This window comes from Cetorhinus maximus, chromosome 7, assembly GCF_964194155.1.
Source record: "Cetorhinus maximus chromosome 7, sCetMax3.hap1.1, whole genome shotgun sequence".
Lineage (NCBI taxonomy): Eukaryota > Metazoa > Chordata > Chondrichthyes > Lamniformes > Cetorhinidae > Cetorhinus > Cetorhinus maximus.
In genome coordinates, this window is record NC_135885.1 from 32,561,711 (window position 1) to 32,578,945 (window position 17,235).

Here is a 17,235-nt window from a genome sequence, read left to right on the forward strand (position 1 = left end):
TTTAACTCCAGAACTGTCTTTCATGCTGTGAGTTTACCGGGAGACTTTTCCCTCTAGCTAAAGCTAGGCAAATCTTCCAGCCTAATTCTTAACTCCCATGAATGTAATCTTTCCAATCTAAGCGTGAGCTCAGGGGTTTTCCATAGAGACTGTCTGCCTTTGTGCACTCTATCTCTCCTGGATCCTGGCAAACTAAGCTATATGTGATATTCAATGATATTTTATGAAAGCTTGTAACCCGATATCACAATGACTTCCTCTGTACCCTTCCCATTGTAAAGCCCATCACCATGCGACATGCATCACATGGACCTCGTAGCCAGGTAGAAATGCTAAGTAGCTATTCTTGAGACCCAAGACCCAAACTCTCTTTTATCCTGGAAGTAAATGGACAGTTTAAAGCACACTGGTTTATAACCCAACGTCCTCGACAATTCCCTGGGTCTTCCTACCAACATCACAGCTGTCTTTGTCTGGAAATGTGAATATCTTGCATCTTTTTCCGAGTAAAATAATCTGGGCCCCCTTTAATCTCTAACAATCAAACCATTGAGACCTGCTATTGGGCAGACTTCAGAACAGGTCACATGACCCCCTTTATTTTACTTTAACTTTAAGACATAGTCCCAAAATACAACATTGTTATAACCCTCATAATTGTAACAACTCCCCTAAGATAAAGGTTTTTTTTATTCATTCACGGGATGTGCACTTCGTTGGCTGGGCCAGCATTTATTGCCCATCCCAAATTGCCCTTGAGGAAGTGGTGGTGAGTTACCTTCTTGAACCACTGCAGTCCATGAGGTGTAGATACACCCACAGTGCTGTTAGGAAGGGAGTTCCAGGATTTTAATGCAGCAACAGTGAAGGAATGGTGATATTTTGCCAAGCCAGGATGGTGAGTGACTTGGAGGGAAACTTAAAGGTGGTGGTGTTCCCATCTATCAGCCGCCCTTGTCCTTCTAGGTGGTAGTGGCCGTAGGTTTGGAAGGTGCCGTCTAAGGAGCCTTGGTGAATTCCTGCAGTGCATCTTGTAGATGGTACACACTGCTGCTACTGTGCGTTGGTGGTGGAGGGAGTGAATGTTTGTGGATGTGGTGCCCATCAAGCGGGCTGCTTTGTCCTGGACGGTGTCAAGCTTCTTGAGTGTTGTGGGAGTTGCACTCATCCAGGCAAGTGGGGGTATTCCATCACACTCCTGACTTGTGACTTGTAAGTGGTGGACAGGCTATGGGGAGTCAGGAGGTGGGTTACTCATCACAGGATTCCTAGCCTCTGACCTGCTCTTGTAGCCACAGTATTTATAGGACTAGTCCAGTTCAGTTTCTGGTCAATGATAACCCCCAGGATGTTGATAGTGGGGGATTCAGTGATGGTGATGCCATTGACCATCAAGAGGTGATGGTCGGATTCTGTCTTGTTGGAGATGGTCATTGCCTAACACTGGTGTGGCGCGAATGTTACTTGTCAGCTCAAGCTTGGATATTGTCCAGGTCTTGCTACATTTGAACATGGACTGCTTCAATATCTGAGAAGTCGCGAATGGTGCTGAACATCGTGCAATCATCAGCGAACATCCCCATTTCTGATCTTATGATGGAAGGAAGGTCACTGATGAAGCAGCTGAAGATAGTTGGGCCAAGGACACTACCCTGAGGAACTCCTGCGGTGATGTCCTGGAGCTGAGATGACTGACCTCCAATAACCACGACCATCTTCCTTTGTGCTAGGTATGACTCCAACCAGCGGAGAGTTTTCTCCCATAGACTTCAGTTTTGCTGGGGCTCCTTGATGCCACACTCTGTCAAATGTAGCCTTGATGTCAAGGGCAGTCACTCTCACCTCACCTCGGGAGTTCAGCTCTTTTATCCATTTTTGAACCTAGGCTGTAATGAGGTCAGGAGCTGAGTGACCCTGGCAGACTGGGCATCAGTGAGCAGGTTATTGCTAAGCAAGTGCCGCTTAATAGCACTGTTGATGACCCCTTCCATTACTTTACTGATGATGAAGAATAGACTGATGGAGTGGTAATTGGTCGAGTCAGATTTGTCGTGCTTTTTGTGTACAGGACATACCTGGGCAATTTTTGACATAGCCAGGTAGATGTCAGTGTTGTAGCTGCACTGAACAGCTTGGCTAGGGGCGGGGCAAGTTCTGGAGCACAAGACTTCAGTATTGTGGCTGGAATATTGTCAGGGCCCATAGCCTTTGCAGTATCCAATGCCTTCAGCCATTTCATGATATCACGTGGAGTGAATTGGCTGAAGACTGGCATCTGTGATGCTGGGGACCTCCAGAGGCCGAGATGGATCATCCACTTGGCACTTCTGGCTGAAGATTGTAGCAAATGCTTCAACCTTATCTTTTGCACTGATGTGCTGGGCTCCTCCATCATTGAGGATCAGGATATTTGTGGAACTGCCTCCTCCAGTGAGTTGTTAATTGTCCACCACAATTCACAACTGGATGTGGCAGGACTGCAGAGCTTAGATCTGATTCGTTGGTAGTGGGATCGCTTAGCTCTGTCTATCACTTGCTGCTTATGCTGTTTGGCACGCAAGTAGTCCAGTGTTATAGCTTCACCAGGTTGACACCTCATTTTTTAGGTATGCCTGGTGCTGCTCCTGGCAAGCTTTCCTGCACTCTTCATTGAACCAGGGTTGATCCCATGGCTTGATGTTAATGGTAGAGTGGGTGATATGCCAGGCCATGAGGTTACAGATTGTGTTTGAGTACAATGCTGCTGCTGATGATCCACAGCACCTCATGGATGCATTGTCTTGAGTTGAGTTCGAAATCTATCCCATTTAGCACAGTGGTAGTGTCACACAACACAATGGAGGGGATCCTCAATGTGAAGATGGGACTTCGTCTTCACATTGACTGTGCAGTGTTCACTCCTACCGATACTGTCATGGACAATTGCATCTGCGGCAGGCGGGTTGGTGAGGATGAGATCAAGTATGTTATTCCCACTTGTTGGTTCCCTCACCACCTGCCGCAGATCCAGTCTAGCATCTATGTCACTTAGGACTCTGCCAGCTCAGTCAGTAGTGGTGCTACCAAGCCACTCTTGGTGATGGACATTGAAGTCCCCCACCCCGAGTACATTCTGCACCCGTGCCACCCTCAGTGCTTACTCCAAGTTGTGTTCAACATTGAGGAGCACTGACTCATCAACTGAGGGAGGTCAGCACTCTGTTAGCCTTTGATTGCTTTTTCTACCTGTCTACAGGTTTTTAATGATTTTTGTACTTGGATTCCCAAATCTCTTTGCTCCTCTTTTATTCTTTGACAGGATGTGGGCATTGTTGGCTAGGCCATCATTTGTTGCCTATCCCGAATTGCCCTTGAGATGATGGTGGTGAGCTGCCTTCTTGAACCACTGCAGTCCGTGTGGTATAGGTGCTGTTAGGAAGGAAGTTCCGGGATTTTGACCCAGCGACATTGAAGGAGCGGCGATATAGTACTGAGGCAGAATGGTGTGTGGTTTGGATGGGAACTTGCAGTTGATGGTGTTCCCATGCATCTGCTGCCTTTGTCTTTCTAGGTGGTAGACATCGCAGGTTTGGAAAGTGCTGTCAAAGGAGTCTTGGTGAGCTGCAGTACAACATGTAGATGGTATACACTGTCGCCACTATGCGTCGGTGGTGGAAGGAGTGGATGTTGATGTTGGCAGATGGGGCGCCGATTAAACCGGCTGCTTTGTCCTGGTTGGTGTGGAGCTTCTTGAGTCTTGTTGGAGCTGCACTCACCCAGGCAAGTAGAGAGCATTCCATCACACACCTGACTTGTGCCTTGTAGATATGTGGACAGACTCTGTGGAGACAGGAAGTGAATTCTCCCCACAGAATTCCCAGCTTCTGACCTGCCCTTGTAGCCACAGTATTTATATAGGAACATAGGAGCAGGAGTACGCCATTTGCCCCTTCAAGCCCGCTTCTCCATTCAATAAGATCATGGCTGATCTGGTTGTGGCCTCAGCTCTACTTTCCTGTCTGCCCCCCCATAACCCTTGACTCCCTTGCCTAACAAAAATCTGTCTAACTCTGACTTCAATAAATTCAAAGACCTAACCTCCACTGCTCTCTGGGGAAGAGAATTCCATACTCCAGCGACCCTTTGGGAGGAAAAGTTTTTCCTCATCTCTGTCTTAAATGGGAGACCTCTTATTTTTAAACTATGTCCCCGAGTCCCACCCTATCAAGTCTCTCATTCTTCTAAACTCCAATGGTATAGGCCTAACCTGTTCAGCCTTTCTTCATAAGACAACGCCTTCATCCTTGGAATGAGTCCAGTGAACCTTCAGTGATCTGCTTCTAAAACAATTATATATTTTTTAAAATAAGGAGACCAAAACTTCACACAATACTCCAAGTGTGGTCTCACTAAGCTGTAGTAATATTCCATTTTATATTCTATTCCTCTTGCAATAAATGTCAACATTCCATTTGCCTTCCTAATCACTTGCTGTACCTGCATACTAACTTGATTCATTTATGAGGACACCTAGACCCCTTTGTACCACCAAGACCTGCAATCTTTCTCCATTTAAATAATATACTGCTTTTCTATTCTTCCTGCCAAAGTGAGCAAGTTCACATTTATCTATGTTATACGCCATCTGCTGCCAAATTTTTGTGCACTCACTTAACCTGTCTATATCCCTTTGCGGATCCTCTCTTCCTCTTGACAACTTACTTCCCTTGGTGTCATTGGCAAACTTAGCTATCAGACATTCAGTCCCTTCATCCAAGTCAGTGATATAGATTGTAAATAGTTGAGGACCCAGCAATGATCCCTGTGTCACTCTTAATAGTTACAGCTTGCCAATCTGAAAAAGACTCATTTATCCCTACCTTTAGCTTTCTGTTAGCCAACCAATCCATTATCTATGCTAATATAAACACAATAATAGCTGGAAAAACTCAGGTCTGACAGCATCTGTGGAGAGGAAGACAGAGTTAACGTTTCGAGTCCGAATGACTCTTCATCAGAACTGAAGAGAAATGAGGTGAAATATAAGCTGTTTAAGGGGGGTGGGACAGGTGGAGCTGGATAGAGGGCCAGTGATAGGTGGAGGCAAAGAAGAGATTGCCAAAGATGCCATAGACAAAAGGACAAAGGGGTGTTGACAGTGGTGATTTTAGCTAAGGGATGTGCTAATGGTGACATTAAGGGTGGAAAGCAAGATAAGCAAGTAGCAGATGGCCCTAGTGGGGGTGGGGTGGGGGGAAGGGATTGAAATAGACTAAAAGGTGGAGATAAAACAATAGATGGAAATAAATTTTAAAATAATAATAGAAATAAGTGGGAAAAGAAAAATATATTTTAAAAAATATATAATAATTATTAGAAAAAAGAGGATGGGGATGGAGGAGAGAGTTCATGATCTGAAGTTCAATTTGAACTCAATGTTAAGTCCAGAAGGCTGTAAAGTGCCTAATCGGAAGATGAGGTGCTGTTCCTCCAGTTTGCGTTGAGCTTCGCTGGAACATTGCAACAGGCCAAGGACGGACATGTGGACATGAGAGCAGGGTGGTGTGTTGAAATGGCAAGCGACAGAGAGGTCTGAGTCTTTGCTTTTATCTATGCTAATATGTTACCCCCAAACTATGTGCTTTTATCTTGTGTAGTAACCTTTTATGTGGCACCTTATCAAATGCCTTTTGGAAATCCAAGTGCACCACATCTACCGGTTTATCTACCTTGAATGTAACTTCATGAAAAAACTCTAACAGATGAGTTAAACACAATTTCCCTTTCACAAGTCATGTTAGTTCTGCCTGTTCAAATCATGATCATCTAAGTATCCTGCCATAACCTCCTTAGTAATGGATTCTAGCACTTTCCCTATAACAGATGTTAGGCTAACTTGCCAAAATTTGCTGCTTTATGCCTCCCTCCTTTCTTGAATAAATAATAGATAGTTTCCAATCCGCTGGAACCTTTCCAGAATCTAAGGAATTTTGGAATATTGGAACCAATGTATCTGCTATCTGTGTTGCCACTTCTTTTAAGACCCTGGGGATTTGTCAGCCTTTGGGTCTGATAGTTTTCCTGGCACCCATTCTCTGGTAATGGTAATTATGTCACCTTTTGACATTCAGGAATCTTTGAGAAGTTTTCTAAGCCCTCTACCATGAAGACAGACATAAAATACCTGTCTACACTTCTGCCATTTCTTTGTTTTCCATTGTCAATTCCCCAGACTCTCCCTACAGGACCAACACTAGCTTGAGTTACTCCTTTCTTATTCAGATACTTGTAGAAACTTTTACTACCTGTGTTTATATTACTAGCTAGCTTCATCTTATACGCTGCTTTCTGCTATTATCTTTTTAGTAATTTCTTGCTGGTTCTTAAAATCTACATAGCTGATCCAGTTCAGTTTCTCGTCATTTGTAACCCCACCCCCCAGGTTGTTGATAGTGGGGGATGGTAATGCCATTGACTGTCAAGGGGAGATGATTATATTCTGTTTTGTTGGAGATTGTCATTGCCTGGCATTTCTTGCCAGTTATCAGCCCAAGTCTGAATGTCGTCCAGGTCTTGCTGCACATGGACACAGACTGCTTTGGTAACTGAGGAATCGTGAATGTTACTGAACATTGTGCAATCATCAGTGAATATCCCCACTTCTGACCTTATGATGGAAGGAAGGTCATTGATGAAGCAGCTGAAGATGTTTGGGTCCAGGACACTACCCTGAGGAACTCCTGCAACAATGTCTTGGGGCTGAGATAATTGTCTTCCAACAACCACAACCATCTTCTTTTGTGTTAGGTATGACTCCAACCAGTGGAGAGTTCCTCCAATTACCATTGACTTCAGTTTTGCTTGAGCTCTTTGATGCGACACTCGGTCAAATGCTGTCTTGATGTCAAGAGCAGTCACTCTCACCTCACCTCTTGAGTTCAGGTTACTGCTGAGTGATGCCACTTGATAGCACCTTCAACGCCGCTTTTTGTCACTTTGCTAATGATGGAAAGTAGACTGATGGCATAATTGGTCAGGTTGGATTTGTCCTTTTTGTAGACAGGACGTACCTAGGTAATTTTCCACATTGTTGGATAGATGTCAGTGTTGGAGCTGGACTGGAACATCTTGGCTAGGGGTGCAGCCAGTTCTGGAGCATAAGTCTTCAGGACTACTACAGTACTATTATCCTAGTTTCTCACCACTTAGAAAATACTCCTGATTTATAATTCTTAGGTCCTAAGTGGATGACCTCACATTTGCACAGCTTTGCCCACTCACTTACTTAATCTGCCATTGTTTCCTTGCAACTTCCTGTACCTGTAGCACTATATACTCCTGGCTAGGTTAATCTGGAAACTGGATACAATTCTCTATTTTTTCATCCAAGTCATTAATTGAGGCCCCAGAATAGATCCTTGGAGAACACCACTTGTCACAATCTGAGTATATACCCTTTATCCAAACTCTTTGTATTCTACCTCCCAACCAATAGCCAACCCATGTCACAACGTTACCTCCAATTTTGTGCACTTACACTTTTGCTAATCTTTTATATAGACACCTGTCACATGCCTTCAGAGACTCCACATAGACAACATCCTTAGAGATCCCTTTATCCACCATGCTAGTAGCTGCCTTAAAAAAAATCAGATTGTGTGTCAGCCATGGCTCTTTTGGTAGCACTCTCACTTTTGTTCACAAATTTCTGAGTTCAAGTCCCACTCCAGGGCTTGAACAGAAAAATCAAGACCAACACTCCAGTGTGGTGTTGAGGGAGTGCTGCACTGTTGAAGTTGCCATCTTCTGGATGAGACAGTATACCAAGGCCACATCTGCTTGCTTGGGTGGATGTAAAAGATCCCATGACATTATTTTGAAGAAGAGCCGGGGAGTTATCCCAGGTGTCCTGTCTAATATTTATTTCTCAATCAACATCACAAAGATAAATTATCTTATCATTGTCAAACTGCTGTTTGTGGACGTTTGTGTGCAAATTGGTTGCCATGGTTCTTAACCTTGCAACAATGATTACACTTCAAATGTACTTCATTGGCTATAAGGTGCTTTGAGACATTCAATAGTCATGAAAAGCACTTTTTAAATGCAAGTCTTTTTTTCTTTTATTAGTCAGACATACCCATCACACAGAATTGCACAAGGAAATGAGGGGCAAACAGTGAATGAGACTAGATTAGCAGATAAGGGAAACTAAAAGTATTTTTAAAAAACAAATAGTGAAAGGATAGTCAAAGGAATGGTGTAGCACAGGGGTAGGCAACTTTTTTAGCCAGAGATCACACTTGTTATGGAAATTATATTGGGTGCTGACCATAAATGTTCAAGAAATTAATAATTATAACAAATTTTTATACAAATAAGCGTTAAACCTTAATATTATGCTAGTTATGACATCGTGACGATGCATTACATACAATAACAAAACCACCCCCATGGCTTAATGGGAACAATGCATTTGGTCACCTCTCTTTACAACAGCATCAAAGTTCAGTGCTACTCTTTTCCTCTCTACACAGATACTGCCTGACTTGCTGATTACTTCCAGCATTTTCTGTTTTTATTTCAGATTTCTAGCACCTGCAATAGTTTGCTTTTGTCTTGCCAACATAAATGCTGCTTTACTGTGATCTACAAAATTGTTTTGCAAGAAACATCAAGGGAAAACAGTAAAGAAAAGAGAAAGAAAATGTGGAGAGACCAAAAGGCATCTCAGAGGCAGTCACTCTTGTAAGGTTGTTTGGTGTCTCACTAAGAGGCCTAGAGGCTTGTATGGTTGAACAAACTGTTTATAGGTAACCCATAACTATATATATCTCCAAGGTACAGCCCTGCATGGGTGCTGTCTCCATGCTGGCTCCCTCCAGACTCTACTACACATAGTCTACCATCATGCGACACTCTACATCATTATATGGGCGGTACTGTTCTCCAGTCCCACCTTAACCCTTGCTCTGCCCGATCACCCTTATACTACAATGCCGGTTTGCAAGAACCACCAAAGGAAAAACGGTAAAGAAAAGAGAAAATGTGGACAGACCAAAAGGCATCTCCAAGGCAGTTACCACATCTTGTGGGGACTATACTGATCTGTATCCTCTCTTTATCTCTCATTCTTAGAGCTGGGATTAATAACCTCATGGCACAGTTTAAGAAATGCTACCAAATCCATCTGTAATCTGTTCTACAACTGTTGGGGAACACGTTGCTAATTTTTAATTTTCTCAAAACATAATCCCTAAAACCACATAGCTATTCGCTTTATTACATTCATCATCCTTCTTCTGGAAATCTAAACCTTAACTGTGCCCCTGGCAGGAACAAAAGATGCTTTTTCAATTCTTATTTTCAGAAGTGCATGAACAGCTAATCACTGAGATGCCCATCTCAAAATGTTAAGACAAGATTGCTGGTGGAGACCTTCGATCATGCATATCTTGGGATTTGCTGCAGGTAGCAACATTTAAGCTTTGACATTTCAATCCCTTGTCCACCAGCAGAATTGTAGATCAATTTTTTACTGGGTGTACAAATCTTGCTACCTTTTGGTTCATTTGCCAATTACCTTAAAACTGTGTCCTCTGGTTACCAACCTTTTTGGCACCAGAAACCCCCTTTCTCCTCATTTACTCAAACAATATACTTTGTTACTTTGAACATCTATTAAATTTACCTTTAAGTTTCTCTGCTGTTAGGAAAAACCCCAGCTTTCCTCATCTCCCCGCTTAACTGAAGTTCCACATTCCTGGTGCCATTATAAATGTAGCTATAGGAATTTATATTATAAAAACTTGTCATCATGTATACACAGATGCAAGTTGTTTTTTTTTGATATACATAAATAACATTCTAATGGTTGAAGGCACTCTTCAGTGTGTATTACTATGCAGATACCGACTGGTTGATCCTAGATTCAAATCCTAGACTGCTAGCACCCTTAAAACAGATCAACTGGTCATTTATCTTGTAGCTCTTTGTGAACCCTTGAATTGTCCATTGTTTTCTGTCACATTGGTTTACGTAGCAACAGTATTTAGACTTCAAAAGTAATTAATTGGCTGTGAAGCGCTTTGAGACATCCTGAGGACGTGAAAGGCTGTATAGAAATAACCTTTTTTTTGCCCTGAAATTCCTGAATGTAAAGTCTAATTTCTTTCCAAAGTTGAATTTTTAAAAATTTATTTCTAAAATTTCCAAATTGTTCTTGCAAAATATAGGATCTACAGGTGTGCATGCAATTTTACCCCTATTGTCACCATGCATTGAAAAACCTTGTGATCACAGCCATGTTTAAAAAAAAATGGATGTACCTCATTCAATCATCACAATATACCACTTGCAGCGCATGTTACAAAATTTCATATTTGCATCAACCATCACATCTTTTTAGGGTTCAACAATATTTATGCTTTATGATACAATAGTGATAATGAGCTGTTTTAATCACAGTCAATATTTTTAGTGCATACTCAATCCACGAATACTATAAATTCTTTTAACTGCTAAAACTAATTCATAGTACTTTGTGACCTTGAAAATATTAATTTTGGAGCTTCTTTTGAGGTCATGCGTAAATAATTCATCGTTTCATTTAAATGTGCCTTGTTTTTTTTTGATAGTTTTCTTGAAGTTTAACAATGTTCAAAATATAAAGTGATTTTCTCCCAATTTTCCCTGGTTTTAAATGGCTCTGCTTTTCTGCCTTTTTGATGCTAAAGTAAAAACTTCAGCCTCCAAAAGTACTGAGAATCTCCATTACAAATTTGCCAAGCTCTTTTCCCCATCCATAATTAAAATAGTGACTGTTGACTAAACAGGATTGGTCTGATTGTTGTTAATGTGAAATCATCATGCAGGAGTAAGAAAAATGTAATTTTAAAAATGTCTACAATGAGTATTTGAACTTGTAAAGGCCTAAGATACTGGACTCAGAACTGTAACGTGTTTGAATCACAACCATTATTAGGTGTTGTCTGCTTAATAAATCTGTAAAACCTGATTTTCATCGTTTAAGAACCATATTGATTTGAGGTGTAAATTATCAATAAAAGCCCTCCCTCTATAATGTCACATTGTATGTTGTACAACCTGATTTTTTTTTTTTTGTTTTTTTTTTTAACAGCTTGTGATAACTGCACATGTGACTGCCATACAAATGCCAAACCTCACTCTTGGAGAGAAAGAAAAATTCTTCTGGAGTCTAAATTCTGCTGGGAAGGAATTGTTCCCCAGTATTCATGACCTTCCCACGAAAGAACTGTCTGTTATTGTCCCATCTTATAATGAAGAAGAAAGATGTAAGTTTTACTGACGAAGTTTTTCAAATTCAGTGATTATTGGCAAGACCAGGAATAATATAAGTTCTGATACACTTCTCCAGCTTTCAGAAGATGTAAGCTTCTGATCTTTAACAAGTGCGAAATCTTCTGAAGAGAGAAATAATTTGGTGTCGACCATGGCTCAGTAAATAGCACTCTTGCCTCTTGAGTCAGAAATTGTGGATTCAAATTCCATTCCAGAGACTTGAGCACAAAATCTATGCTGGCACTCCAGTATGAAGTAAAGTATGTGCTGCACTTTGCACTCCTCTGCAAAAATAAGGTGCTAAATTTTTTTAGAGGGCATTTAAGAGTCAACCACATTACTGTGGGCCTGGAGTCACATGTAAGCCAGACCAGGTAAGGACGGCAGATTTCCTTCCCTAAAGGACATTAGTGAACCAGATGGGTTTTTACAACAATGGACAATGGTTTCATGTCATCATTAGACTATTAATTCCAGATTTTTTTTTTATTGAATTCAAATTCCACCATCTGCTGTAGCGAGATTCGAACCCCGGTCCCTCAGAGCATTACCCTGGGTCAATACCACTACGCCATCGCCTCCCCAAATAATACGGAAAGTATTTCAGTTTGGGCTCCAGAAATAAAAGAACAATGATCATAATGCACTCAGCTACCCAAAGCTTAGTATTCATCAGAACAATTAAAATTTATTTGTTCTGTGCTTACTGCCAGTGTCGTTAGATTGGTTTTTGTTCTTAACTAGCGCCTGGAATATGGACAACCAATTTGACTAGAATTATTTCATTTTCAGCCTTTTAAATTGCAATATTTGGGCCAACAGAGACAAAAAAAATCTCAGTTCAAGCTTATTTTTTTCATGCAACTTCCTTCTTTACAGGCTGATCCCCATTACCTATTCTCATAGATCCACCCTGACTGACTATGTCATTCTACTGGGTCAGCTTAAACAGATAATGATTTCTGGCAATTTTCTTCTTCCTTTCCTTCCCCCAAAATAGTTCATTTTTATTTGCACTACAATATTTTTGTGTTCAGTGTGAAGAGATATTGATAGTTTCCAATGAAACAAATTCTATTATCTGGTTTCAGTATAATCGATATAATTTGAGCTAAAGTGTAGTGTTCCACTAACTTTAAAATACAGAAATCATGTTGAAAAAATAAACATTGGTCACAATCTAAATATTGTCAGCTTCCCATGTTTTTTTTCCTAATTTCAGTACCTCTGATGATGGATGAGACATTAGAATATTTGGAACAAAGACAGGTATTGATGGCTTATTCTGATACACCACGTGTTATCCTTGTTACTGTGTGATTTTGAATGGTGGAAAGTGCAATATGTGAATGCACAGCATTTCTTAGTTTCATTTTCTCTTCAGAATGTCGGAATATATTAAATGTTACTTTTTACTTTGGGAAAAGGCATCACTTTTAATCAGTAACTTAATGGGAATTCTTTCCAGAAAACAAAGCTCCTTAGAAAGTGTGTTCTGAAGCTCCACCTCCAAATACTCACTGCTTTGACCATCAGAGAAGGTTTGCACTGCTGTATATACGGCAGCATGAGTCATTGTGCTCTCCGAACGTAGTTGCAATTATTTTCACATGGAGATTTTAGCAAACATTTCAATAAATTAAAAATTATTAGCAGCGTAATAATAAAGTATCACCCTTGTCATTTCATCTGTGATTTAATTTTCAGAAGTATGGTCTGAACTGAGATTAAATACTGTGGCATGGTGTACACCAGAAAATTGCCCATTTTCTACCCATATTATGTCATTTCAAATGGAACAGCTGATATAAAAAATTGCAATGGCAAACAGAATGCATGTAAATTTGAATATCAAAATGTAATTAATATTTCAGCTTGATGAAGGGCAGTCAAATTCTTGTCACTGTTTAATAGGATATCTATGAACTATAAGCTTCAAACAGCAGGTGGCAGTATAGTAATGCAAAATGACATTCCCGAAGAAAGTGGTAGTATTCCCCCATTATGTTCCCACTAGCTACAGCATACAAGGCTTAGCATTCACTAAAAAGCATTGTTGTCTTTTGAAAAGAAATCCAATTGTAATTACACTGAGTTTTGTTTTGTATTTTGATTGCCTCAGTTGTTTTCACTTTTCTTAACACTTTCTGATCATACTTTATGAAGCACCTTTATGTCATTGTTAATAACTGTCTTAAATACTATTGTTATAATGAATGCTGTTTTGAGTAAAGTCCAATAATTTTATGAAGTGAATATAAAGTGGGTTATTGTCTAGTTTAAAATAAACTGAACACTGAATATCTGAAATTTAAAAAAAATCTGGTTTGTCAACCGTTTGATGCTAAAAAGTGACTTTGGGAAAATAAAATTAGCTTTGTTCAGTACTGCTGAATCTTCCATGTATCAGTGAGGCTAGCTCTTAGCTGAAACAGTCCAGTTAGACAGAAAAAGTGTAGAACTTAATCTTAATTAAAAATACCAGGTGAATCATTTGGTGCTTTGAGTCAAGAGCGTGAATACCTAATGGCCCATAGCGATTTCATAAAGGCAGGAGCTGTTGTTGCAGATGGCACAGTGCCCCCCCAGGCCTCCATATTATCCTCTTGGCTTTTAAGGTGGCCATTTAAACTAAGTAAAGGTCCTTTCGAGTGGATGCCTTGCTGCCATCCAGTAAACCACCACCTTAAAAGCTCCAACATTAATTGGAAAACAGTCTGTTGACATGTGTTTTAAGAGTTAAACTTTGCAATTAGTTTGGCCGACGGAAGAGGTGGGAAGAGGTCTTTGTCATCGTATGGCTACTGCAAGGAATTGGACTCATAATCAAATGACTTTGTTTTCCCTGTTTGAATGCAATGCTTTTCTCTCTATGAAGGTAATCATAGAAATTGCAGCATTAAAGGAAGCCATTGGGTCCATTATGTCTATATTATAGTGGATCTTCACTTGGAGCTATTTGCTCTCACCCCATTCCCCTGCCCTTCCCTGTATCCTTTTATAACCATTTTTAAATCAAAGAAACTTGCACCATTGCCCATCATGCCTGTACTGGTTCTTAGAGAAGCCATGCATAGTCCCGCATCTCTGCTTTTTGTCCATATTTTTTACGTTACTCATCCTCTGTCTAACTCCCTTTTAAAATTATTTAAGGAATCTCATTCCACCACCTTTTCAGGCATAGTGTTCCTGATCCCTATCAACCCCCAATGAAAAAGATTCTCCTCATCTCCCTTCTTTATCTTTTGCCAAATATTTTGAATCATTGACCTCTGGTTATTGACCCACTGTCCAGAGGGAATAGTTTTTCTCTATCAAAAGCTCTCAACATCCTGAAAACCTCTTAATCTTCCCTGTTCCAAAAAGAATAGTCCTAACTTTTACTGAAGTCCCTCATCCCTGGTAATATCCCCGTTACATCATCTATGCACCCTTTCTGACCGTTGCATCTTTCTTGAAATGTGGTGTACGGAATTGTTCATAATACTCCTGCTGATGCCTAACCAAGGATAAAATTTTAACGTAAACTCTTTGCTTTTATATCCTTTAATTCTATTTATAAATCCAATTAACCTATATGTTTTTTTGACTAGCTTATCAACTTGCCCTGCCATCTTTAAGGATTTGTACATGGGTACCAGGGTGTCTGTGCTCATCTACACGTTTCAGAATCATGTCATTTATAGCATAATTCATATTAGACCTTTAATTCTATCCCCCTTTATTCCATGGGGTTCCAACTTCTTAATAAGCCTCCTGTGTGACATTTTGTCAAATGCTCCTCAAAGTTCATACAAGTGTAAACAAGGTGAGGTGGGAATTACTGTCCTTGACATCAAGGCAGCATTTGTCAAGGAGCCCAAGTAAAATTGAAGTCAATGGAAATTGCAATTGTGGGGAGGTGGGTGGGCAGGGGATGGAGAACCCTTCATTGGCTGGAGTCATACTTAGCACAAAGGAAGATGATTGTGGTTGTTGGAGGCAGTTCATCTCTGCCCCTAGTTGTCCCTGAATGAGTTCTTCAGGGCAATGTCGTATGCCCAACCATCTTCAGTTGCTGCATCATAAGATTAGAAGTTGGGATGTTCACTGATGATGGCACAGTGTTCAGTGCCATTCATAACTCCTCATGTAATGACGTAGTCCCTGCGTGCACACAGCAAGACCTGGATAGCATTCAGGCTTGGGCTGATACGTGGCAAATAACATTCGTGCCACACAAGTGCCAGGCAATGACCATCTCCAACAAGATAGAATCTCCCCATGACATTCAACAGCATTGCTAACACTGAATCCCCCACTATTAGCATGCTGGAAGTTACCATTGATCAGAAACTTCACTGGACTAGCCATATAAGTACAGGGGGTACCTTACTGTGACTACAAGGGTAAGCCAGAATCTAGGAATTGTGTGGCGAGTAACTCACCTCCTGACTCCCCAAAGCATGTCCGCCATCTGCAAAGCATGTCAGGTGTGTGATGGAATACTTCCTACTTGGCAGATGAGTATAGCTCCACCAACACTCAAGAAGCTTGACACCATCCAAGATAAAGCTGCCCATTTAATTCACACCCCATCCATCACCTTAAATATTCACTCGGTCCAGCACCGGCACACATTGGTAACAGTATGTGCCACATACAAGATGCGCTGCAGCAAATTATCAAGCCTCCTTCAACACCTTGCAGACTCATGATCTGTAACACCCAGAAGAACAAGGGAAGCAGTTGAAGGGAATACCACTACCTACAAGTTCTCCTCCAAGTCATATGCCATTATGATTTGGAAATATGTCATTATCCCTTCACTGTGGCTGGGTCAGAATCCTGGAACACTGTCCCTACACAATGGTTCAAGAAGGCAGCTCACCAACACCTTCTCGAGGGCAGTTCGTGATAGGCAATAAATGCTGTTCTTCCTAGTTTTTTTATTATTTTATGGGATGTGGCCATTATTGGCTAAACCAGCGTTTATTGCCAACATCCCATTAACAAGTTTTTTTTTAAAATCTACTGCACTGACTCTGGTACCTCAAAGAATTCAATCAAGTTAACCGGATGTGATCTTTCTTTGATAAACCTACGCTGACTCTTCTTGATTGACCCGTGGCTTTCCAAATGAAAGTTTATTTTGCCTCTGGTAACGGTTTCTAATAACTTCCCAAAACCAATGTTTGGCTGACTAGCCTGGTAATTTCCTGGATTATCCCCTCTCCTTTCTTGAATAGTGGTATAGCTTTAGCAGCTATCAAGTCCTATGACACTATTGCTCTACCCAGTGAGGATTGAAAGATTTTGACCAAGGCTTCTGCTATTTCTAGCTTTGCCTCTTTCAGCATTTGGAATACATTCCACCTGGACCAGGTGACTTATCAACTTCCAATAATGCAAACCTTTTTGGTACATCTTTTCTACCTACTTTTTTTTTAGTGTAGCCTTTAGATCATCCACTTTCTTGGTGAAGACAGGCAAAGTACTCTTAATACTTCAGCCATGTCCTCTTCCTCTACATGAAGATTTCCCTTTGGGCCCTTTATAGGCCCAACATTTTCCCAAGCTAGTGGCTAACATTTTATAAGTGTACAATTTGATGATGTCTGCTAATCTGTTCTCATAACATTAATTTGGGAGGCAAAGAAAGACTATCAACTCCCTCTGAAGTTTCCATAATCTCCCTGGTTATTGACTGAATCCTGCTCCTGACATTTTTCATGAGCCTCCTTTTTTTTTGTTTTAACTTTAATTTCCTGTGTCATCCAGGGCACGTAGCATTGGATGCTGTACCTTTTCCTTTTAATGCGTATATCTAGTTTGTATCTGAAATATGTTTACCGAAATGCTCAATTACTTCTTTACCCAGCATTCCCCTTTTCCAACCTGCGTGTGCTAGATCCCTTCTTAAATCACTGAAATTAGCTCTTCCCCAGTTGAGCA

General features: G+C 40.8%; 1 protein-coding gene across 1 annotated transcript in view; it reads left to right on the forward strand.

Moving 5' to 3' along the window:
* Nucleotides 1–17,235, forward strand: part of alg5 (ALG5 dolichyl-phosphate beta-glucosyltransferase) — a 45,584-nt gene that overhangs the window by 3,981 nt on the left and 24,368 nt on the right. Inside the window, exons 2-3 of the mRNA XM_078545302.1 lie at nt 11,120–11,294; nt 12,524–12,570. Coding sequence (XP_078401428.1) covers nt 11,120–11,294; nt 12,524–12,570 — 222 coding nt within the window. The remainder of the gene's footprint in view (nt 1–11,119; nt 11,295–12,523; nt 12,571–17,235) is intronic.